The following is a 26,825-nucleotide window of genomic DNA, read 5'->3' as shown; positions in this document are numbered from 1 at the left end:
ACATGAAAAGTAATTGTTGTTGAGTATATAATATCACAGATGAATTATTGTTTTAAATGTCCTTTCCAAAAATTTTACTTTTAGAATCCAAATCCACTTTTAGAGCTCCTTGGGCAGTCAGAAACTCAAGAGCAAGAAGAAGCAGCTGACACTCAGACCACTGTCAGGCAACGACTACGAAAGGAACTGATGACTTTCTTTAATAACTTACTACTCATATTCATGGGTGTAACAGACCGGTAGGTACTCATATTCACAGTTGTAACAGATCAGGATGTGTGTATTTAAAGATGCATTCACATTCTTAGAGCTTTAGTAATAAGACTTTTCATTTAGGGCATTGTAATCTTTCAAGTTGAGGGAAAAAGTTCCATTGGTATGGTTGTTTTGGTCATATGCCAAAGAGATGGCGTATATGTGAAAAGATTTTGTAATGTAGACGTAGAGCTAGATGAAACCTTCTAAATCATCAGTCCAATATCCTCATTTTAGGAGATTATTTTAGATTTTCCTAAAATCTTATATTTTAGAATCTGTGATTCTGAATATTTCCCAGTTGTCTTGAGCAATTAGCAACGTCACTAAAAGGCATTTATTAATGTAAATATTCTTTGTCTTCACTCAAGATGTACTTGGTTTCACTGTTTCCTCAGATAGGCTGAACCAGGTTGAAGGTAACTGAGGGGTCTCAAACCTGTTGGTGAGTTAGGATGATGTCTACCGCAAGCAGGTGAAGACTCCCCCTGGCAGAATGGGCAGATGAGAACAATTTTTTCCAACAGCCATGGAGGCAGCTAAAGCACGTGCTGTGGAGCATTTAAAGCTTGGTTAGACATTAAAGATGCTGGTCATCCACTGCATCCTGAGCTGTCACTAGTCGTCTTAACTTTTGTCTTGCCACTGGAATTTGATGACTGTGGAAGAGAGAGCGAGGCCAACTACTGAGCAATTCAACCTCACTTAAATCAAATTTATCCCTGAATCAAAAGACTTCACTCATACCACCTATTTTTACCTACTTTTAGAGACAGCTTCACTCCAAATGTTCATATGCACTATTTGTGCCTGAGCTGAGGTAGAGCCATAAGAGCTCATACTGGTCTGATCAGCCACAATCGGACATACTATCTTGACCCCAACCTAATGATGCCATCTTGGTCCTCTTCAAGAACAAAGGACCACAACCCACCACTTGGCTTCACAGTCAAATAATTATCATAAATTGTTACATAGTGATAGCAAAAGTAATGAACCTAGATATTTCCTGTCATGAACTTCTATTTTGTTTATTCAACCAGAAGTGTAATATTAGCATTATTAGATATTTAAGTAACAATTAGAGCCTTTGTTTTCTTTCCCAGATTTAGCTCTTGACAGTTGTTGGGGGATTTTATTTTTTATAGGAAGAAAGAAATGGTAATGTGTAGAGTATGGTGGTTTTTGTGAGAGCGTAGCCTCCTGAGAAGAACAGAAATAATATGTAAAGATTAGTGACAAGGTGAAATGAGATGAATAGATCTTATTTAATAAATTGCATTTCATCTGTTTCCTCGTGTCTTGAATGTTAAATAAATTAAATCTTGTCCCCAGAGTAGATTTAAAGAACCTAGCTTCTATGGAAATAGAAGATATAGATATCTGGAGATTTATGGCCAGTTAAAATATTCATAGATCTCATTAGGTTGATATCTTCTGTTTCACAAATAAGCAGTTTGCCTCAGCAGTCTACCATGTGGATTAGCCAAAGAAGTTAAATATAAAGAAGGCATTATTATAAAGAAGACAAAAGACTATGGACTGTGCTTCAAGGAAGTATCTAGGCCAAAGAAAAAATTTAATGACCTGCTGAGTACATATTATGTTTGTGTTTCTCTTAGTAGGAAGTAAAAAAAAAATTCAGGAAATACAAACTTGTCTTTCACTTAGAGAAAGAAATTAAAATAAAGGGCTTTAGAGATTGATTTCTATTCTCCAAATGAACTGGGAAAATGGAGTTTTCCTTGAAAGGACAGAAGTGCTTCAAGGAAGAAACAAGAAAAAGGATGTAGAAACTGAGGAGAATTCTTACCTATGTCATGTGACATAGGAGACCTATTGAACATTTGGAGCTATTTGATATATGAGGTCTCCATAAGAAGGTGGACCATCTTTGCAGGTTGTGGCTTCTTGTGCTGCAAGGAATAGTGATGTTAATTCACAGGTATAATCAGGTAAAAGATCATCCATGAAGGATTAGAGAGGAAGAGATTATGATGGTAGTTGGTCACTTTCTACTCAGGTATACCTAGTCAGCTATTTTTTGATGTGATGTAAGTAGTGAAAAAATTGGCTGTCTTTTTTCGAGGATGTGACAAAGAACCTCCCTTAATTTGCCAAATGATTCTTATTTTTTTTTTATTTATTTCAGGTGAGGCAATGGGGTTAAGTGACTTGCCCAAGGTCACACAGCTAGTAAGTGTTATGTCTGAGGCCCGGTTTGACTCAGGTCCAGGGCTGGTGCTCTATCCACTGCGCCACCTGGCTGCCCCCTTGCCAAATGATTCTTGATACAAATGATGCTACTAGAAGGAAACTAAAAATATTACTAAGATATCCTAATAAAGTCCTACTTAAAAAAATAGATTTTTTTTTCATTATAACTACTGAATGAAAGTAAGGAGTTCAGAATAATTAGGCAGATTTGGGAGATGAATACACTGCCCTGAAAAAATTATGTCTGGGACAATAAAATTTGTAATTTTGGATCATGTCTTCAAGTATAGTAATGATGGACTCTTAGAGATTGAGTACATGTAATAAAAGTTATTAAAAATGTGTTTGCTTAGGATCTTGACAGTGTAATCAAGAGGCCTTTAAACTGAAAAGAGAGAGCTAGCAGTACAAAGAAAATGGCCTGCATAGATCTGACAAATCTGGCACCCTGATGATTATCAGGTACAATACAGGAAAAGAAACAATAGGAATATTTAGTAACCCTTTAGTAACAGTATCAAAGAGAGATAAAATCCATGGTTTTAGATATCATTATAGAAATACATAATTTGTAAGTAATTAATAGTGAACTAGAGGTCTTAATGCTACGAGGAAAATTTGACCTGAGGCATGGTGGGATATATACATATGTACATACATATATGCATACATATATCCCCCATATATATGTATATATGTATGTATATGTATGTGTGTATGTGTGTATATATATACATACATATACATATGTATATATATATATGTATATATCGCTCATGATTAGACTATAGCTCTTAAAAGGTATACCTTAATCAGAAAGAACAGAATACTTAAGAGTGAGGATAGGAGGTGGGGTTTAGTAGCACTTTATATTAAGAAAATATCTAGGAAATCTAACAGCTATAGTAGAGAAGCTTGATGGAGAACATTTGGGTGATGGTCATCGAAGGAAGTGGTATTTTGGAGAGTGTATACTATAGACCACCTGGAAAGCATGACAATCTGATATTGTACCAACTGGGGCCTTAATTTGTCCAGACATCTGCTGTTGCAGTCTTTCTGTCAAAAGCAGAGTAACTAATGAATTTGGGAGTTGCCTTAATGGTAACTATATCTGTCATAAAGTGGAGGAAGCTATGAGGGGAAAAGGCACTGCTATTGTGGATTTGATTCTAAACAACAAGAATAGGCTGTTGAAGAAGAAAATACAGAAAAGGTGGAGGACAAGTCACTGTTCCATTATAGAGTTTGTGATTAAACAGAAGAGAGTTAGCCTGCACCCTAGGTTTTAGGAGAATGCTTTGAAGGGGAATTTGATACAATAGGGATAGGAAGCTAAGAAGAATGAAATACTGAAAAGGGAAGCTGAAATTATCTTGATGTAAAGAGCTGCCTAAAGAGACCTGTATTATTGCACATGGGATTTGAGAAATTCATATTTTTTAAAAGACCTATTTTAAAAAGTGGAAGAAAAGACAAGTGGCTGAGGATGAAGACAGAAAAGTAGCATTCTCTTATAATAATAGTGTCAGGAATAGATTCTCAGACTGAACTGAGGTTGGCAATGAGAGTTTAAAACAATAAAAACAGGTTTTATTAGTTTTGTTAGAAGTAGTAGGAGTATTAAAGAAGGGATAGAATTGTTGCTTAGGGTCAATCAGGGTAATAATACTGGATAATTGTGAGAGGGTTGAACTGCTGTTTCAAGGAGAAGAGAACAAAAATGATTAATAGGAAGTTGAAACTAAAGTTAGGAGATAATAAGATAACAACCAGCACCCTTAGTGAATTTAAGTCACAAGTGAAAGAATGTATAATTCTTGAGTCACTGTTAAGATCTTTATAAAAAGATCCTAGAGGCAAGGGCAAATATTGTCCCAATTTTCAAATCAGGAAGGTATACATGCTCTAGACTGGATCAGTGAGCTTGACTTTGTTTCTAGGCAAAATTTTAAAACGTAGTTACAGGAATGTGTGAAAACTTAGACAAACAGGAAGAAATGAAAGTCACCATAGCTTCATCAAGAACAAGTGATGACAGAGTAACCACATTTCATTTTTTACCAGGAATAACTAGACTGGTAGAACAGGGCATTTTAGTAAAATATTTTACATAGTTTCTCATGTTATTCTTAGAGACGGTTGCAACTTCTGCTTTATTTAGTCCCCTAAACATACTGTATTTTGTTCCACCTCCTTATTTCTACGTTTTCTGCTCCATTGTTATTTTAAGAGCCTTTGTAGGATTGGTTGAAATATCTCATTTCTAGCAGGATTTTGACTCAGTTTCCCTTATTGGGAAGTATTTATTCATTTAGATCCCTCCTTTCTCTCAATGTTACTTCATTTCTCCTCCTTAGTCAAATTTTATTTGTAAGTCACTGGGCCGATTCTCCCCGCCCTGGTATCCTTGTTGTAAATGTTACTTATAGCCAGTTATTTTCTTTGTTAAGGCCCGGAACTCCTGTGCCTCTTCAAATTTCCTAGCTGCAAATGTTATCCTTCCCTCTGTGAGTGTAAATGAATTGATGTTGCTTGCTATAAAGTATATAAATGCATACACACATTTATATTCATAATGAAGACCCCTTTCCCCCTACTTGTTAGGATCTTTATTAGAAGGTTATGCCCCCTCCCTTACAGAATCTGAGCTAGCATTCCTATCTAGAAACCCAAGAGAAAAACCTTATATAGATTCCATAAGGCTTTGGATCCTTCTTCCAAGTGACCAACCAAGCGTCATTCTCGAGCACTAACCAGTAATTTGAAAAGCGGAACTCCCTTAGAAGATTCTTGCCCATTTTAATTGACTAGTATCCTATAAATGTTAATTGTTTCTTGCTTTCTTTTACTTTTGCTTCTAAAAGGAGCTGAGAAAATCTCCCCCTTTTTTCCTCAACAGTGACTTCATAGTTAAGTGTTTACCTAGGACCAAACCACCTCATAGCACCTGGTATCATAGATGAGACCCTCTACAACCACCTTGTTAGGTGACGTTAAATAAATCAGGAAACATTCCAATCTCTTACTCTCATGCTCCTTGACCAGTTATTATACTCAAATATCTCAAAGTGTTGATCTTGAGGTGGAAATAATAGATAGCATCCTGTTATCCAACAGTCATTCTGGAATCCTCCCAAAAGGAGAGCATCACCAGAGAGAGAATGTTTTTCTTGTAAAAAAAGAGAGAGCTGAGAAGCCTCTCTAAAGCAGGAGAAAGAGAAGGAGGAGAAGTAAAGGGGAAAAGGAGGAGGAGGAAGAAGAATCTGGAGAACTTTCCTGTCTTCCCCCAATTTGGGCACAGATTTAGAGGTCTGAAGCATGCCCTTCTAGACTGTCCCACACATCTCAGGTTGGTCCTAAAGGATATCCTTTATTAAATCTCTTCTGGAGATATAAATTTTGTTCTTAGATTTCTTTCTTTTCCTCTTCTCCTCTTTAACAATGGGTTATCACATAATTGTAGTAATATGGATTTCGTTCTGAAAGAAACCTTAGAGGCCAATTACTCTAATTCCCTTAATTTACAGATAAGGAAACTGAGGCCCAGACAAGTAAAGTGATTTCCCCAGTGTCAATAGTAAGCATCTGTTATCTGCCAAGCACTGTGCTAAGCACTGGGGATACAAAGAAAGATGAGAGAGATGCTTCCTTTGGGGAATTCACAACTCAATAAGAGAGACAACTTACAAACAAGCTATATACAAGATAAATAGGAAATAAGTAACAAAATGAAGGTACTAGAATCAAGAAGTGTCAGGAAAGGCTTCCTGCGGAAGGTGAGATTTAAGCTGGGACTTTGCAGAAGTCAAGGAATCCAGGAGAGTGAGATAAGGAAGAAGAGCATTCTAGGCTTGGAGATAGCCAGTGAAAATGCCTGAAGTTGAGAGATAGAATGTCTTGTGTGAGGAACAACCAGGAGGCCAGTGTCACTGGATTGAAGAGATTTGGGGGTTGAGAGGGAGGAGAAGGTATAAAAAAACTGGAAAGGTAGGTGAAGGGAGTAGGTTATGAAGGGCTTTGAATGCCAAACTGAGGAATTATAATTTTGTAATTGATCCTGGAAGTGATAGGGAGTTACTGCAGTTCATTGTGTGTGTGTGCGTTTGTGTGGTAATAGGGTCAGGCTTTAGGAAAATCACTTTGGTGAATGAATGGAGGATGGACTAGAGTGAAGACAGACTTGAAAGAAAAGTCCAAGGCATGATATTTACTGTTTTACTCTAACTTTCTATCTTTATATTTAGTGGTAATATTGATTATTTTTTTTCCAATGTAATTATTCCTTTTTTTTTAAAATTATATATCCTACCCTCCAATTGTAGTTTACTGTTTTACTTAAGGATATTTGTTTTATGAAAGGAATATTTTCTGTCATCTTTTTTTTTCGCTTTTATAATAACAATGAGTAACAAGTAAGTCCGTACAGCTAATAAAATAGCCCATTAAATTGACTTACACCTGTGTTGTAGTTGATTTTTTTCCCGTCTTGTATATATAGGAAGTCCTTGGAACTTATTTATGTTTTCAAGACACAGCTGGCTCTGAAACTGCTACAATGCCTGAGAGTAACGGATGCGCCTCATTTTTATGGACTACCTTCCCTGGAGAGAACATTACAAGGAATGGTTCATATCACAGCAGTCCCAGGATGGAGTTCTCATTCTACTGTAACTGAGCCATTCTCCATTTGTACAAAATACTTGTCAGGCCTTCTTGAGGTAGATATATTACTGTTACAATTATTATTTAGTATCATTATACCTAATTTTTGGTATTTGTTACAGGTTTATTGATTTTTAAAAACTTTCACGATAGCTACATGTGTTTGATGGTTTTTCTGATAACTTTTAAATATATAAGAACTAGGAATTTGAATTTAGTTTTCTTATTCAGAATTGCACATTAATTAGTTACAGATGAGAATGAGAACATCTATAATTGATGTAACCCATTTCAGTCATCACATATAGAAATATTCTGTATCTTACCTATTTTAAAAAAACACTTAAATTTTAGGATTCTTTTACTTATTTTTAACATAGTGTTTAATGAACAATTAATTACCTTTTAAAATAAATAGCAGTATAAATATTGATAATTTAGTTGAATAGACATTCAGCCTTTAGCTTAACATTCAGAATATGACTTAAGTGAAGGAGAAAGAAGACTTTGACCATTGGGTTTATTTAAACTTCGTATTATTATTTTGTTGTATTCATTGTTATATAATCTTTCATTTAAAACCTGGCCTGCAATATTTTACTCTTAAACCCAATAATGTTTTTGTTCCTTCTTCAGTATCTCAAGAGTGTTCTGGTTTTTTTCGAGAATTTTTTTAGTAGCCGACAAATTCTTAGTTACCCTATGCTACCAATTATCAATTGGTTACCAATGAAATAATCCCTAAAACAACTTGACTACAATAGATTTAAGTTTTGTTTGAATAGTTAGAAACACTTAGGGAAAAACATTAATAAATAGAAGGATTTCCAAGTCACTTTAGGGTTCAATTTCAAGTTCAAATGTGTTTCTTATTAAGATTTATTCCAAATCTCTTTGGATAATTTCTGACAGAAATAGGAGATACCAAGTTGCTAAGTACTCAAGTAGAGCAAAAAAATAGAATCTTGTTACCTACAATCATACATGTTATATGCTATGATTATAGGATATTCAGTATAGCATTCCAAATTAAAAGTGATTGTGAATGAGCTTTGAGGAATCTAGTGGGATTAGTTACAGTTCAAAAGATCCTATACATCTCTTTAAAACAGGACAATTCATATTTATATTGCATTTTAAGGTTTATACGAGACTTTCCTCACAAAAATCATTTAAGATATATAGTGTAAGTGTTATTATCCTGATTTTAGAGATGAGGAGACTGGTCTTTTTACAGGTGAAGTGTGTTTCCAAAGATCACTCATAGTTATAAATATTGACACATCAGTTATGTGGAGAGTTGGATTTAGTCTCTTTATCTGGGTTAACATCAGCCTTGTTTCCTTTTTGTCCTTGCACATTTTACTTTAACTTCTCTAGTCCTTAGTCATTCATCAGCAAAATGAAAAGGTTGGACTATGTGGTACTGGGTGGCACAGAGATACTGTGCTGTACCTGGAGTTAAGAAGATTTGAGTTTGAATTCAGCTTCAGATACTTACTAGCTGTGTTACGTTGGGCAAGTCACTTAACTTCTCTGTGTCTCAGTTTCCTCATATATAAAATGCAAATAATAATAATAACACCTACTTCCCAGGATTTTTGTGAGGATAAAATGAGATAATATTTGAAAAGCATTTTGAAAACCTTAAAGTTATATGCCAGCTAATATCAGCTATTAAATGATCTCCAAGGTCCCTTCAAATTCTGTAATTCTAAAATCTTTGTCTTCATGATATGCCCTGGGTCAAAAAACTAGGAATTGTTGTAGCTTGTTTTTAAATGTATATCTCCTTATTCCCAGTCTGGTACTCTTTGTATCTCTTCACCTTGTTAAAAATTATGATAGGTCATGTTTATATATTACTCTACATTTTGCAAAACACTTTCCTCTCAACAACATTGTGATGTGAATAGTAAGTATTATTTTATTAGGTGAGGAGATTTCCAGAGAGATGAAGTCACTTACTCAAGGTTATATGGCTAGTAAGTGGAGAAGCCACATTTGAACCTCTTTCTTCTGACTTAAATCCAATATTTTTTCAATCACATGTGGTTCATTTTTTCTGATATCTAAATGACATTTAGTATATATCCAATTAAATAGCTATTTGTTTAAATAACTAATTGATGTTACATTATTTTAACTTAAGTAAGAATCAGGTTGAGGATATGAGACTTAAGCAATGTAACAAGTATATTTTAAATCACAATGTCATTAATTTTCCCAAGATTCTGTAAGAAGAGGATACCATACATCTATTACCCAAATTCTAAAAGAAAAGTACATTTCAAAAGAATGTTCTCTCTTTATGTGGCCAGGATTTAATTCATTGACCTCAGTAGGATTTTGTTTTCCTATCTTTCATACCACTCATAGTAAAGCTACCATGAGATTGTTTTATATTTGATTTTCAGGTTATTTCTTCCTTCTATGTGGAGCGGGGAGGAACTGCTATGTCCTTCATGGGAAAGGGTGTCACAAAGAGCACAGTTCTTTGCTTGTTACATTTGTCCCATGAGATGATGAATCAGGCCAATATCTTGGTGAGAGCCCTCAAAGCTGCCCTTAGCTTGTCATCTGTATAGTTTGTTTAAAAAACAGAAATGCTGTAAGAGTTCTGGTAGTTGGTTCTTACATAAAAACATCTCTCTTTCCTTTTCACTTTTATAAAGCAAAGTGATTTTCAGTTAAGATATTATTTAGAATTTGGAAATGCTTAAATGAATATGAGTTTCATTTCAGTTTTATTTTTAAAAAGTAACGACTGCATTCAATAGAGTAACTCAGTTTTAAATAATTATATTTGGAAAAATATGCTTATAATTTTCATTATACCTCTAAGTGCCTGGTTTTTAAAAATGTTTGATTGAAATGACCTTTTTTTAAAGCAGTGCTGAATATTGTTTATTATCTTTTTGTCATTTTTAAAAGTAGAATTATTCTACATTCTATTTACTTCATTGTTAGACACTTTGAAAATTAAGATTTATTAAAGTTCATTTTTCTTTTTTTAATATAGGATTGGATTTCAATGTGGTCCTTGCCTTATGGTAGTAACAATGAAGAACAAAATCTTATCCAACAGGGACTGACTTGGTTGATTCCATTATGGGTTGATAGGGATCCAGAGGTTAGTATAAAATTAGGATTTCAACTTTTATGTTATCGTTTATTATGTATGAAGGTATAAAAATAAAAATATTTTAAATGCAGAAATTTATCAGTGACTTTACTTGAATATAAGTATATACATATATATTTATATATGTGTGTATATATATATACACACATATGTATATATACATACACACACACACATACATGTCCTAGCTCAATCCTGGCTCAGGAGTTGTTTTGGCTATGATGACTCAGAGTGAGTTTAAATAGCAATTGTTTATGTTCTAGCCAGAAACCCTGAGGGTTTTCCCCACCGAGGTTGATTTTGTTTTTTGACTAACAAAAAGAGGCTATTCTTTGCCTCATTTCTTACCTAGCCTTAATCACTGAATGGGCGTTGCCTCCGTCAAACTGAGACTTGGGAAAAACCTTAACTTAAAAAGGCCAAAGTCTCACACTGCATCCAGGGCCATCTCCAGTCGTCCTGATCCATATCTTGCCACTGGACCCAGATGGCACAGCCCTGCCTCACTTAAATCCAATTCACTTGCATGTCATGGCATCAGCTTCCTGATGTTACTGTCCTCTTTTAGAATGAAGAACAAACAGCAACAACAACATACACCCACATAAATGTACACTTAAATATATATATGTACATACACACACACACACACACACACGTTAAACTAAAGGGATTATACAGTCCTGCAGGGAAACCCCAACATGCAACCTAATTTATAGCATTCCTTACTTATGAACATTTTCTGCATTTGGAGACTCATCTTCATACTGAAGTTACTGTCATTCTATTCCTACTACTGCTTCCAGGACTGTCTCTTCTCAGCTATTACTGTTCTGTGGGACTATTTTCCTCTCTAGTCCCTTCCCCAAAATATTTCTTCCTGCTACCTTCTACTTCCTAAGATGTCTGTTCCTGCTGCTTTGGTTTGTGTAGGATTCCAAGTCTGTATTGGAGGGGATATAGGAAGACTGACACACCAATCCCCTGTTGATGAAGCTTTGAATTATTCCAGCTTTTCTGAAAGACAACTGGGAATTGTCAGAAGAATGTGGCTAAAATGTCAGTTTGATGCAGAGATACCAGTTCTAAGCATCTACCCCAAGAAGGTCAAAGATAGAAAATTTTCATAAATATTAGGTTTTTCATAGCAGCACTTTTATGGTGGCAAAGAAATACTAACTAAAGAGGGAATTGATAAACTGTGGTAAATGAATGTAAAGAAATACTACATCTTATGAAAGGAAATCAAAAGAACATAAGAAAACTTATATGATTTGATGTAAAGAAGCAAAGCAAGGAAAACAACAAATACAATGACACTAATATAAATTATAATGTATAATATAAAATGTTTTTTTAATTTAATTTTTTTTTTGTGGTGAGGCAATTGCAGTTAAGTGACTTGGCCAGAGTCGCACGGCTAGTGAGTGTTATGTGTCTGAGGGCGGATTTGAACTCAGGTTCTCCTGACTCCAAGGTCTGTTCTCTATCCACTGCACCACCTAGCTGCCCCCTTTTTTTTAATTTTAGAAGAAAAGATAATATCCAGATGTAAAAAACAAAGCATCTAAATTGTGTTTGTAAATTCTCATTTTAAAAAGTCTTATATAACTAATGTTTTTAATAAAACAAATTTTCTTTCAACCTTATCCAGATATATGATGTTTATCATTTATAACATTTTACATTATAGCATTCTAATAGAATTTATAATTTTTAACATTATTTCAATATGAAAACTTATGCCTTCATTCATTGGGAATTGGGATTCCTTCTTATTTGTACAAAATATTTTTAATTTCATTTGATATTAATTGATTTATTATAAACAGGTTAATTTTTATATTTTATAATATTTAATATCATAATTATAAAATAAATATATCAAATTATTATAAAATAAATATAATACAAATTATATTTATATTATAATTTTAATCAATTATAAATTGATTGATAATTTGATATTATAAATAAATCAATTATTATAAATTGAATAATTAATATTTTATATTTTATCTTTTGTAACTTCCTATATTCTTTGTTTGGTTAATAATTCCACCTAACTCCCCATAACTGTGAAAGGCATCTCCATCCATTTTTCTACTTTTTTATGATACAAATTTTTATATTTAGGTCATATATACATTTGGAATTATTGTGGTATAAGATGTAAGATGCTGATCTAAATCTATTTGTTGCCAAACTGCTTTCTATTTTTCCCCAGTATTTTTTGTTATATAGATAGTCTTTCCGTCAAGTAGTTTATATTCTTTGACTTATTAAACAGTAGGCCATTGAATTTGATTATTTCTAATTCTTGTTTATCTGTTCTATTCCACTGCTCTATTTTTTAATATTTTAACCATTACCTAACAGTTTTTTGATGATTATTGCTTTATGTTACAGTTTGAAGTCATTAAGTGTTATTTCCCCATCATACTTAATTTTTTTCCCATTATTTACTTGGAGACTCAATTAACCTCTTCTTTCTTAAAATTAATTTTGTAATTGGTAGTGTAAGTATTGCAGTACATTTATAAATTATTTATATGGTGAGATAATTTTATTTTATTGACATAGCCCAATTGTGAGCAGCAACTCTTCTTCCAGTTATTTAAATTTTCCAAATTGTAATCCTATAAGCCTTGAGTATGTTGTGGTAAGAGTGGATCCCAAATATTGAATGCATTTTGTAGCAATTTTGAATAACATTTTCCTTTCTATTATTTCTTCTTTGTTTTTGGTTATTGCTTTGAAGAAATGTTCTTGATTTTTTTGGGTTGATTTTATATTTTTTTAAATTTTACTAAAGCTTTTACTTGTTTCCATTTGATTCTTTGTTCATTTCTTAGTGTCCTGATTGAAATTTAATGGAAGGGTAAATTAAGACAATTCTCCCAGCAAGATAACATTTATTAATAGAAACCTGTTGCCTGTCAATAAAGGGGTCAGTGGCATGTCTCCATTTTTGCCAAAGACCCTTAACAGATGGACAGCTTCGTTTTATAGGTTTTGGAGATTACAGGACAAAGAACAAATCAGGGTAAAGGACATCTTGGGATTCGGGACAATATGAGTGGCTGAGGTACAGGGAATAGCATGATTGGTTGGAAGTTTGGCACTGGGGGCTAGCAATGACCCTACCTCCATATCCCCTTCTGTCATGAGACTAAGAAGTATTCATTATTGTAAAGATGGTGTAAGATATTAGACCCAACTCCCCTGTTTTCACACACATCCCCTGTGGTCAGTTATATTCCTTGAGGCAAGAATGGATCAGTGATTAGCAGAGCTGGATTTTTAAACTTAACCCATTACAGACCAACTGAATCAGAGACAAAGAACCATGACTTATGCAATTACTAGACAAAAATCAATTAATTCTAAGTAGAATCAATAAAAAAAGATACAGGATCAATATTATTCTTCTCACTAGGGTCATCTTTGTAAACCCTTATGTCATTGTCCAAATGGGAAAGTTTTGTCTCTTTACTTATATTTGTAATTTTAATTTCTTTTGCTTGTTTTACTGATGTTGGTAACATTTCTAAAAACAATTACGGCATATAGCAGTGGTGAAAGAAGACACAACTTTGCTTTTCTCCTTTTGTTACTTTTTTTTAATTGGAAAGTTCTAGCATTCATCCATTACTAATAATGCTAGCTTTTGGTTTTTAGATATATACTTTTAATCATATTTTTAAAAGGTTCTTCTGTGATTGTGCTTTGTGGAGTTTCTGGGGTAAATTAGTGTTGTACTTTGTCAAATGATTTGTCTATATTGATATAATCAGATAGTTTGAAATTTTAAAATGATTATGAATTGTGTTAATTATGTTGAAGCATTCTTAGAAATCAATGCCATAGGGCCCTTAAAATTGTGACCTGTAGCATGAATTTCTTTTCTCTATATTTGTTTAGTCTAACTATTCTTCCTTGCTTAATTCTTTTAGGTGCTATTCAGTATGACATGTACTGAAGTGGTGGAAAGACTAACTCATTCTCACTAAGTAGAATAAGAACACATATTGCCCACTGTCCCTGTAGATACCTTAAAAAACAATAATAGCCTCCTTCGTGGTTCTTGAAGAAATATAATTGATTAGTCAGTTTGTGAAAGTTGTTTTTAGTTATTTATTTTTGTCTAGGTAGGAAAAAGCCTAGTAATCATTTAACATATATTCTTAAATAATGATTTCATTTACATATTCTGTTTTCAGGTAGTTAGGAAACGTTTATTAAGTGCATACTCTCTGTCAAGCACTGTGCTAAGTTCTGGGGATATAGTTACAAAAAAAAAAGATGGGACAGTTTCTATCTTCAGGGAGCTTACAGTCTAATGCAGGAAGACAACAACACACAAAAGGAAGCTGGAAGGATGGGAGTCACCTGTCTGCAGACATTATGGAAAAGTCCAAAAGTGTGCAGCCAGATGGGACTTGCATAGATACCTAGTCTATGCTCCCACCTGAAATGGAGGTTTTTAGAAGAACTCTTCACTTTGCCCTCCACTTAGAGGGGTCCCAAGAGTAGACGGTACTGATGATGTGTGAGTACCAAGGCTGATATGATTTTGCAGGGTGAGGAGGTCCCTGAAGGCATGTGAGGTCCAAATGAGAGCAGCTTTTGATTATGTTAGAATACTTGAACTAGGTTCATAGTTGTTCTATTTGAAATACCCTAAAACCTGTAGAAATTAATAAAAAGGTAAGATTGTTAGTTTAACACATTTTTATTTTATTAAATAGGTGAGGTTCACTTCCCTGGCAATAGGAGCAACTCTGACTTCTGATAAAGATGGATGTATTGCCTTAGCCAACAGTTGTCAAAACATTTCTGGTGGACTGTGGGCTACGGTGGTGAACATTCTACTGGATCATTCAGAATGTAGTATGGTTCGCAGGGAGGTATGTCACCTATTTTATTCATTTATTTCATTTGAAAGTTTATTAATTCACTAATTAAATTTATCTCAATTTTAATCTCATATAAATCAATTTTATATAATATAATTGTATTTATATATAATATATTTACATATATGATATAATCATATAATCAATTTAAAATCAATTTTAATCTCATATACAACCCACAAAATTGGAAATTTTTGGCTTTTTCTCTTTGAAATATTATTTAAAATTTGGTAGTAGGTGTTATAAATCTTGGTGCTTTTACTTTATATGGTTCACAATGGAAAAACATTTTCTGATGCTTTAATAACTGCTATTTGATGCACATTAGAGGCTGCTGATTCTTCCCACTGCCTTGTTGTAGTGGAGGAGCTTGTGTAGTTTCATGAAGCTATGAGCTATGCCATGCAGGGTTACCCAAGATGGACAAGTCACGGTGGAGAGTTCTGACAAAAGGGGAATCACTGGAGAAGGAAATGGCAAACTATTCGAATATCTTTGCCAAGAAAACTCCACAGAGAGTATTAAAATGATTAAAGAGATGACATCAGAAGATCAACCCCTGAGGTCAGAAGGTGTCTAATATGCTAATGGGGAATAATGTAGGTTAACTACAAGTAGCTCTAGTACTAATAAAGTGGCTAGTCCAAAGCCAAAAGGAAGCTCAGCTGCAGATGCTTCTGGTGATGAAAGGAAGGTCCAATTGCTTAAAGATCAATATTGCATAGGAGCCTAGAATGTAAGATTTATGAGCCAAGGTAGCTGAATGTGGTCAAACAGGAGATGGAAAAATTAAACATCAATATCTTAGATGTTAGTGAGGGAATGGGTGAATTTGGTTCAAGTGATTATTACATATACTGCTGTGGGCAATAATCCCTTAGAAGAAATGGAGTAGCCCTCTTAGTTAATAAAGAATGGGAAAAGCAGTGCTGAGGTATAATCTTAAAAATGACAGAATGCTTTAAGTTCGAATGCAAGGCAAACTGTTCAACATCACAGTAATACGGCTCTATGCTCCAACCACTGATGCCAGAGAGGTCAAAGATGATCAGTTTTATGAAGATCTATGAGAAGATCTTTGAGAAATCACACCCCACCTCCAAAAAAAAATGTTACATTCATCATAGGGGATTAGAATGCTAAAGTAGGAAATCAAAAGATAATTGAAATAACAGGCAAGTTTGGCGTTGGCATGCAAAATGAAGCATGGCAGAGAGTAATAGAATTTTGCCAAGATAGTTCTCTAGTCATAGCAAATGCTCTTCTTCAACAACCCCAAAGGTGACACTACACATCAACATCACCATATGAGAGATTGATTATATACTTTGTAGCCAAAGGTGGATAAGCTCTATACAGTCAGTTAAAACAAGACCTGGAGCTAACTTGTAGCTCAGATCATGAGCCTTTTATTGCTAAATTCAGACTTAAATTGAAAAAAGTAGGGAAAACCATCAGACCATATAAGTATGACCTAAACAATATTCCTTATGAATATGAAGTGAAAGTGATGAATAGATTTAAAGGATTAGATCTGGCAGTTAGAGTGCCTGAAGAACTACGGACAAAGCTTTGCAATATTGTTAAGGAAGCAACAATAAAAACATTCCAAAGAAAAAGCAGAGTAAGAAAGCAAAATGGCTATCTGATGAGTTTTTACAGATAGCTGAGGAAAGAAGGAAAGAGAAGGATATACCCAACTGAACACAAAATTCCAGAGAATTGCAAGGAGAGATAAGGTTTTCTTAAAAGAGCAATGCAAGAAATAGAACACAATAGAATGGGAAAGATGAGATCTTTTCAAGAAAATTAGAGAAGTCAAGGGAAAGTTTCATGCAAAAAAGGACATGATAAAAGATAAAAATCATAGGGATTTAACAGAAGCAGAAGAGATTAAGAAGAGGTGGCAAGAACACACCAAAGAACTATACAACATCACTGATAACCATGATGCTGTGGTTACTGATCTAGAGCCAGACACCTTGGTGAATGAAGTCAAGTCGGCCTGAGGAAGCTTTACTAACAATAAAGCTAGGGAAATGATGAAATTCCAGCTGAGCTATTTAAAACCCTAAAAGACGATGCTGTTAAAGTGCTACTCTCAATATGCTGGCAAATTTCAGTGTACATCCCAATCCTAAAGAAGGGCAGTGCTAAGGAATGTTTAAATTACCAATCTATTGTGCTCATTTCACTTGCCAGCAAATTTATGCTTAGGATTCTGCAAGCTAGGCTTCAGCAATACATGAACCAAGAATTACCAAAAGAGCAGACTAGTTTTCAAAGAGTGAGAGGAACTAGAGAGCAAATTGTCAAAATTTGCTGGATTATAGAGAAAGCAAAGGAGTTCTAGAAAAACATCTATTTCTGCTTCATTGACTACAGTAAAGCCTTTAATTGTGTGGATCACAATAAAATGTGGCAAGTCCTCAAAGACATGGGAGTACCAGATCATCTTGTCTCCTGAGGAACCTGTGTGCCAGCCAAGAAGCAATACTTAGAACCAAACATGGAACAACTGATTGGTTTAAGATTGGAAAAGGAGTATGAGAAGGCTGTATATTGTCACCTTATTTGTTAACTGACTGTATAGAGCTTATCCACCTTTGGATGCAAAGTATATAATCAATCTCTCATATGGTGATGTTGATGTGTAGCGTCACCTTTTGGATTGTTGTACTCAGTACATCATGCGAGATGCCAGGCTGGAGGAATAAAAAGCTGGAATTAAGGTTACCAGGAGAAATATCAGCAATCTCAGATATGCAGATGATACCATTCTGATGCAGAAAGTGCTTGGTGAGGGTGATAGAGGAGAGTGTAAAAGCTGGCTTGAAACAATATCAAAAAACTAAGATTTTGGCAACTGGTTCCATTACTTCCAGGCAAATAAAGGGAGAAGAAATGGAAGCAGTGTTAGATTTTTAGATTCTTGGGCTCAAATATCACTGCAGACAGTGACTGCAGCCATGAAATTGAGACAGTTGCTCCTTGGAAGGAAAGCTATGGCAAATCTGGACAGCATACTGAGAAGCAGAGACATCATCTTGCTGACAAAGGTCTTTATAGTCAAAGAGTTGGACTATAAGGAAAGCAGAGAATCAACGCTTTTGAATTGTGGTGCTGGAGAAGACTTGAGAGTCCTTTGGACAGCAAGGAGATCAAATTAGCCAATACTTAAAGAAATTCAGGTTATTCACTGGAAGATCAAATACTAAAGTTGAAGCTTAAATACTTTGGACACATAATGAGAAGATACGAAGGCAAAAGGAAAAGGGGATGTCAGAGGGTGAGATGGATAGATAGTGTCATGGAAACAACAAACATAATAAAGTTGGACAGACTTTGAGAAATAGCAAAGGTTAGAAGGACCTGGCATGCTGTGGTCCATGGGATCATGAAGTGTTGGACATGACTAAATAGCAACAAGAGACTACTGAAGACTAAGGTGGTACATGCTCACTTGTCTCACTTAACTTGTCTTTAAAACAGAATGAAATTGTTTAATGCTTATTAATATAGAGCCATCTCGATCTTGGGAGAATACTATATTAGCATTTTTGTTAATCATCATGTTATTTCATTGAAGATTTTATACTTGTAAAAAGTATATAATTTTTTGTAAATAGGGTTTTATTGGTTATTTTCTTTTTACATTTACTAGATTTCTGTCTGTATTTCTCTGCCTTTCCCCTCTCAGAGAGCCATCCTTTATAATAAAGAGATTTTAAAAAGAGGGAAAAGAAGAAAAGAAAATCACTCAAATCAAATCAGTAGTTAGAGAAAAAACCTGAAGTCATATTCACTATTTTACTCCTATGGGCCCCTTACGTAGGAGGAATGCAAAGGAATGCAAAGCGGTGTCTTTTCATCTCTCTTCTGTGGGCCAACCTTGTTTTTTATAATTTCACAACAATCATCTTCAATAGTTTTGTGAGTGTTCTTTCCACATACATTATGTTAATATTGTTTTCCTGGCCCTATTGCATCACTTTAAATCATTTTATATAAGACTTTTCATAATTCTCTTTATTCATCATGTTCATCTTTCTTATAGCACAACTATATAGCATTATATTCATGCATGAACATTTATTTAGTTTAGTTTAGAAAGTTTAGTTCCTCTGTCAATGGGCAATCTGCCTTGTTTCTGGTTCTTTGCTACCACCATAAATGTTACTATAAATATTTTGGTGTATTTGGAACCTTTCTTTTTTTTAATCAGTGATCTCCTTGGGGTGTATGCCTAGTAGTAAAATCTCTTTGTCAGAACAGTTCAATCAAACTATATGATTATACAAGTTCTATTCAAAACTAGCTCTGGGTGTGCTAATATATTTAAACAGATCTAGGATTATTTTTTGATGCTTCTTTACCCCCATTTTCATTTAAAAAATTATAATTTTTTTGTTACTTAACCATTCTATACTGTCCAATAAAATGATCTGTTTCATGCATTCATGGTGTTAGGTTTGGAAGGGATATTAGTCCAGCACCTTCACTTTACTGCTGATGAAACTGAGAGGTTAAGTGAATTAATGAATTACCAAAGATCACAGAGATAATTGTTGTGAGGATCCAGACAAGAGAACAGTTTTCTTGATTCTCAGTCCAATGAATTTTTCGCTATACCAGGCTACCTTTTTATGACTTTTATTTGTCTAGAGCAGAAACTAATGGTATTTTTAACTGATACTGATATCTTCCCTCTGTTGATTGTTTTCAGTTTATCCTTTGTATATCTTGTTTGTCTCTAGTTGTTTATATGCTATCTCCTTTAGACGCTATGAGTTCCTTGAGGGCAGGGTCTGTCTTTTGCCTTTCTTTGTATCCTCAGTGATACAGTGCCTGATACATGCTGCTGTTGTTGTTGTTTAGTCATTCAGTTGTATCAGCTCTTCGTGACCCTGTATGAAGTTTTCTTGGTAAAGATACTGGAATGGTTATCCATTTCCTTCTCCAGTGGATTAAGGCAAACAGATGTTAAGTGACTTGTCCACGGTCACACAGCTAGTGAGTGTCTGAGACTGGATTTGGATTCAAGCCTTCCTGACTCTAGGCCCAGAGCTCTATCCATTGAGTCATCTAACTGCCTGGTTGCCTCTGCCTGACACATAGTAGGAGCTTAATATGTGCTAGTTAATTGCCTGACTGGTATAAGCATAAATATAATTGGGTTCACAGAGTCATCACAGAATCTAAATACAGGACCTTAGAGATCACCTAGTTCAACCATCTCATTACATAATTGTCAACACTCAGGCCTTGAAAAGTTAATTGACTTGTTCAAGGTCACATAGGAGTTGGTATTTGAATCCAAGTCCTCTGACCCCAAATCCAGCACTCTTTCCACTACACCAAGCTGCTTCCCCATGTAGGAAGTGTCAGCTCGTATTCAAGGCCATTTTGTCTGATTCTAAATCTAGCTGATGTTCCACTGAAACCAGGCATATTTCAATACATTCCATTAAAGAAAAGATTCTGTTCCTTGTGCAGATCTGGTTAATTTTTTTTAGGAATTTTGTCCATTCCGAAAAGTTAAAGTTGTGAGATATTTTTGTATCTGCTATCTCTCTGTCCATCCATCCATCCATCTATCTGTCTGTCTGTCTGTTTTTATAGTTCTGGGTCAGACATGGATTTAGAATGAAATGGGACACTAATAGATCATTTAACTTTTAACTATAAGAAATCTGGCTGATAGTATAGATAAGATATTTAGCAATGATTCAGCACTAGTACAGATGGTACTGGCCCCCATGTTTCCTCATTTGCTATGATTCCATAGAAAAATATGTCAAATCTGAGAAGCCTCTGTTTCTTATATCTTGGTATTTTTCACTTAGGCAACCAGGAAACTATGTCAGCTGGTTGAGTTTTAGTTTTTTGGACCAATTAACTTTCAGAAACAATTTCCTTGCCTTTCAGTGAAAAGCTAGCCTAGCCTATGTGTAATATACATTATTCCTACAGAGTGGTGGTGAATGCACTTCTCTATTTGAAAATAAATTCAATGTGTATCTAAAGACACTTGTGGTAATAATAACCAATTCTGTATTTGGGGGTCACTCACTTTTGTGTGTTTTTTTAATTTAGAATTATTTGATGTTAACAGGAATTTTTTTAGGTTTTGGAGCTTTATACATATATTTATATATATATATTTTATATACATTTGTATGTATATATTATATATATACATATTTAGCTTCAGAATGACTGTCAATTTTTTTCTGGGATTACATTTTTTGAATCACACATCCACTAATGGGAAGTGATAAAATGATATTTTAATTTTGGCTGCTTTCACTGAGTAAGTTTTAATATGTATTATATTAATTTTTTGTTTCATGTTCCATATTTGAAGTAAAGTATTTATTGAGAGAACATTTTTATGCATACATAGTATTTTTATTTTAGAAAATTGACATATAGTGACTAAATGATTCTTAGTAGAGATAATTCATATTTTTCATTTATTGTTTTGAAAATACTAGATATTGAAAGAGGAAAAAGAAATTGAGCAAAATAGTTATGGTTTTTTTTTTTTAGGTCATTATCTTATCTATAAAATTGATATAATTATCAGTGTCCTTAATGGCCATCAGCCAGAGGTTGTAAACTTCACTTGCAATTGATCTATGATATACTTGGTTAACAAATTAATACACATTGGTGACTTTTGATACGACAGCAAGATGGCAGTGTTGATGTTCTCTTCATTTTTTTAGGCTGCATTTATTCTTCAGAATCTATTAGTGATTCCATTGCCTACAGATGACAACCATGATTATTCTTGGCATGTGAGTAACTATTAAAAACATATTAATGTGGTCCTGATAGGTGAAACATTTTCAATGGTATTTGTTTTATTATAAAATAAATTTAAGATGTTGATTATTATGGAGACTTTCAAAAAACAGAGTTAGATAAGATAATAATGAGCTAAATATTCTTTCAGATACTGCAGATAATCTAGCTTTTTGATAGGCAAGATTTAACAATATTCACTTACCTCCAAAATACTTAGCAACCAAAAGGAAAAATTTAAAAATAATTTTGTTTATAATGAAACATGTATTGCTAATAAACTTGTTTGTATTCCTTTTTCTGAATATAATAGTTTGATGCTGGGTTCCCATTAGATTGGTTAGTTCGTGGTCTAGATTTTAATTCAGCATTAATGTAGTGCCTAACACTGCTAGATACTTTTGAGGCTAAAAACAAAAAATAATGTAGAGACTTTGCCTTCTCTAACCTTACTGGGGGAAAGCAAACTATATTTCTGTCCTTTTACCTATTCAGATGGTACTTATCCTTCAAGGTCCATCTCAGTCTTGGCTTCATCTTTTTCTGTTTACTTTTCGCTAGCTACTAGGGACACAAATACACGAATGAAACAATTCCTATACTCAACAAGCTTACGTGCAAGTATGGGGATATAACATGAACACAAGTGACAGATAGCATATGAAGAACTGGGAGAGATAACAGCTAGGATGATCAAGGAAGTCTTCATTGAGAATATAGAACCTCAGATGAGTCATGAAGGAAGATAAGAAATTTAGATGTGAAGATGAGGAGGGAAGTGCATTCCAACCATGCATGCTGGCTTGCGAGAATGTTCAAAGACAGGAAGTATTGTGATGAATTCAGCAAATATACTTTGTTGTTTAGTAGGTTTTAATTGTGTCCAACTCATGATCTCTTTTTGGGGATTCTTGGCAAAGATACTAGAGTGATTTGCCATTTCCTTCTCCAGCTCATTTTATACATGAGGAAACTGAGGCAAACAGGGTTAAGTGACTCACCCAGGATCACACAGCTAGTAAATGTTAGAGGCCAGATTTGACTTCCTGACTCCAGGCCTTCCTGACTGTAGTCCTGACATTCTGTCCACTGTGCCACCTAGCTTTACCCAGGTTCAAATGTTGCCTCAGAAACTAGTCTGCTTTATTTTCTTCATCTATAAAATTGGGATAATAATATCATACTTCCCATGGTAGCTGTCAGGATAAGATGAGTATATATTTGTAAAGTACTCTGCAAACCTTGAAGTGATTTATAAATGCTAGATATTATTTTCTTATTATTACTACTTTTTATTCAACTTATTTTCATTCCGTAACACTTTGTTATCTGCATATATTACTTAAAAGTAATAAAACTAATTTAGGAAATAAATATATACCATATCAATCTGAATATAGGCCATACTCCTTTTAAAAAAAGACAAAAATCACAATCAAGTTTTATACAAACCAAATAGGAATAGGGAGAATATAGATTATAGGTGGACAAACAGAATATACAAGGTACCCCAAAAATCTTAGTGCAGTTTTAAGCTTTTGAAACTTAAGACAGTTTGAAGCTTTTGATGCCAAAAACTGCACTGAGACTTTTGGAACATCTAATATATTTTATGTTTTTGGGTTGCTTTTCAGTCATGTCTGATTCTTCATGACCTTATTTGGGGTTTTCTTGGCAAAGATACTGGAGTGGTTTGCCGTTTTCTTCTCCATCTCATTTTACAGATGAGGAAACTGATGCAATCAGGATTAAGTGACTTGGCCAGAGTCACACAGCTTGGAGGCTTCTGAGGCCAGATTTGAAGTCAGGTCTGGCACTGTGTTCACTATGCCACTTAGCTGCTCCTGTTACCATTTTCCTTTTCCCCCACGTACTGTTATTAGATTTATGTTACTCCTCTGCCATTGAGACAAGATCCTTAAAGACCAAAAACTTCTCCACTTTTGCTTCAAATTACTGAATATACAAGGATAATTTATCTTGATTTTCCTTAAATTGGCTTTTCAAAAGCCATTAATAAGACCTGCTGTATATCTACTTTCCTTCTTAAGCTTCTTTCACATACATTTTACTAATTTCTCATACAGGTTGGGGAAGGGGGTTAGACAAAGTTCCTTTTAGCTGATTGAAAGAGCTCCTCATGTACCTCATATACCTCTACTAGCCACAGGATATACCAGGGTCCTGTATCTGTCCATCCAGTCACCCCAAGACTCTGTTTCTTCTTCACTTCCCTTTTTCCAACAAAGATGTTATAATCACTTTTAAAAATTAATTGATTGTGATGACATTATAAACAGTCTCTGCCAACCATACCAAAAAGTCTGGGCCAGGTGTAACTCTGGCCAATTGAGTGATTCAGGCTCAGGCTTAGAAAGTGATGAGATACTTCTCAACCATAAAATACAATAAAATAACTTTACTGATAATATTTAAAAATATACAAAGCCTAATTAAGAGCAATTAAAACAGTGCTCCTCTGCACTTCAGCAATTTACACACAATAATATTAGGTCAGAAGAGTGTCCCTGCAAGACAGTGAATGGCAAAACCTCTGTTAAAGCCTCTGATATGAATTCCTGAAATGCTGGGAGCAGGAAGGAAACTAAGTGACTTCCCTTTCCCCTAAAGGACCAAGTACGTCTACATAAAGCAGATTGTTACTACCACAGTGATTGCCATCCATCTATATATCAAAATCATTCAAGATTCCTTGAAAGATAAGACACCAGAAATAACCCTGTTCATTGGCTCTCTGACCACAAACATCAGGAGAGGCATAAAAGAGAGTGTATGCTTTCCTATTGTATTTGTCTCTGGAGGCTCAGAGTCCAGGTTGAAGAGGGATTCCTTGTGGATGGTGAGGTCCTCTAAGGTGTTCCTGTTTGTAAATGATGTTGTGCAGATTTCATCAAGCCCTGGAACATTGCAGAGCCTTCTGGAAGAGGTCTGTAATCACTTGGAGTTTAGCTGACTACTAACACAGTAAAGACCAATGAGATAAAGAATGTTTGTTGCCCAAATTACAGATTTTAAATTATTAAAAAATAAAATATTTTGGAGTCTGAAGGCAGATTGAAGCATACTTTTTTAACTTTATTTTTCTTGGGTTTTTTTGTTTTGTTTTATTGTTTGGTATGGGTGATCTTTTTCAACGTGGCTAATATGGAAATATGTTTTGCTTGACTTCAATTTCTTCTCATGGAAGAGGGAGTAGGAGGGAGAGAGTAAATTTGGAACTAAAAATTTTTTTTAAAATGAATGTTAAAGAATTTTTTTACATGTAATTGAGAAATATTTAATGAAATAAAAATATATGGAGGGGAGAAACTAGTTGACATTCTCCAAGCATATTATTATGGAGAGATGTTGTAGAAGTGTGTTAGGTGAAAGAGAGAAATTCTTTTGGATAATATATACAGAGATAATTGAATTGATTGGATCTTTTACTTTAGAATAATCATATGTGTGTTTTCATTGTCTAGATCTGTTATCTAGCAAAAATAATGTTGGAAAAAATGTAGTAGTAGTAGTAGTTAATGAAATGGTGAGCCTTTTAATTCAGCATTTTCCTCAGTATTGTTTTGTGAATCTCAAATGTTTTTAATTGTCAATATGATTTAAGCCAATACAAAATAAAATTCTAAAATTTGATTACTATTTTTTTTTTTGGTCATAAACTTTTTGTTCCTTCTTAGTATACCTTATTTTAATTACCTTATTCCCTGAGGTCTCAACTTGTATTTGATAGAGGGCCTGAAAGGGCAATAAGGAAACTGAATTTCTCAGAATATTTTCTAATTATTCCATTAATTGATTGAGGTGAAGAGCAGAAATACAGTCATCCCTCAACTTTCACAGGCTTCACATTTGAGGTTTCTGTTTTTCATGGGTTAGCCATGGTAACTAAATGAGACTGGCGGTGTATTTGGGAAAATTGCAGAAGATGTGCATATGTAAAGAAAACTAAAAAAGACATTTATAAATCATAAATGCATAAATACTGTATATTCTGAATCTCTTTTTACCATTTATTACCATAAGTATATGTACATAAATTTATTAAAAACAGTTAAATTTTGTTAAAGGTTTTAGTGCATTAAAGAACTGGCTACACCAGGTGTGGGGAACCTGTGGCCTCAAGGCCACATGTGGCCTTCTAGGTTGTTGGGTGCGGCCTTTTGACTGAATCTGAATTTTGTGAAACAAATCCTTTTATTGAGGGGACTTATTCTGTGAAGCTTGGATTCAGACAAAGGGCTGCACTTGAGGACCTAGAGGGCTGCATGTGGTCTCATGGTCTCGAGGCTGCAGGTTCCCTACCCCTGGGCAACAACTCTACACAAAGAAGAATGGCTTCTCTTTGTCTCTCTACCATCAAGACTCAGTTACATGATTTTTTTTTTCCTGCAGTGATCATTGTATCTTACACTTTTTGAGGAAGGAAATTTGCGAAGCAGTTGCTGCAGCTACACCAGCAGCTGCTGTGCATAGAGTGACATACTAACCTCTCTCATGTAGAAACTACAAACTTTTATCTGATCCGTTTTCCATGCATAGGCAAGCTAGTGGCTCCCTTTCTTCTTGGGGCCCATATCCTAGTCCTTGCATAGTCTGGACTGAGCTTTGTCTCTTATTTTATCCCTTGCTTATTAACTTGCTTATACACCAGCCAAAGTAGGGAAATTACTGTTTCCCATATATATTTTTGTTTATATTGAATTTTAAGCTGGGGGGATGTGGCTAGAGAGCCATTCATCTGCAAAAAAAGATATGAAGTTTTAGTGGACTATGAGCACGATTTGAGCAAGCAG

General features: G+C 34.4%; 1 protein-coding gene across 4 annotated transcripts in view; it reads left to right on the top strand.

Moving 5' to 3' along the window:
• RTTN (rotatin) overlaps positions 1 to 26,825 on the top strand; it is a 206,593-nt gene that overhangs the window by 92,281 nt on the left and 87,487 nt on the right. For 3 of the 4 annotated variants that reach the window (XR_003568290.1, XM_027852445.1, XM_027852444.1), the window contains exons 27-32: positions 85 to 239; positions 6,974 to 7,193; positions 9,555 to 9,683; positions 10,160 to 10,270; positions 15,034 to 15,192; positions 21,933 to 22,004. Coding sequence is in view for 3 of the 4 variants with exons in the window: in XM_027852445.1 (XP_027708246.1) it covers positions 85 to 239; positions 6,974 to 7,193; positions 9,555 to 9,683; positions 10,160 to 10,270; positions 15,034 to 15,192; positions 21,933 to 22,004 (846 nt within the window). In the remaining variant the exon portion in view is untranslated. The remainder of the gene's footprint in view (positions 1 to 84; positions 240 to 6,973; positions 7,194 to 9,554; positions 9,684 to 10,159; positions 10,271 to 15,033; positions 15,193 to 21,932; positions 22,005 to 26,825) is intronic. The other variant, XM_027852446.1, reaches the window with a different exon arrangement.

This window comes from Vombatus ursinus, unplaced genomic scaffold (genome assembly GCF_900497805.2).
Source record: "Vombatus ursinus unplaced genomic scaffold, bare-nosed wombat genome assembly UNPS02009573.1, whole genome shotgun sequence".
Lineage (NCBI taxonomy): Eukaryota > Metazoa > Chordata > Mammalia > Diprotodontia > Vombatidae > Vombatus > Vombatus ursinus.
The sequence above is the reverse complement of the archived record's forward strand: the minus strand, read 5'-3'. Positions and strand labels throughout refer to the sequence as shown.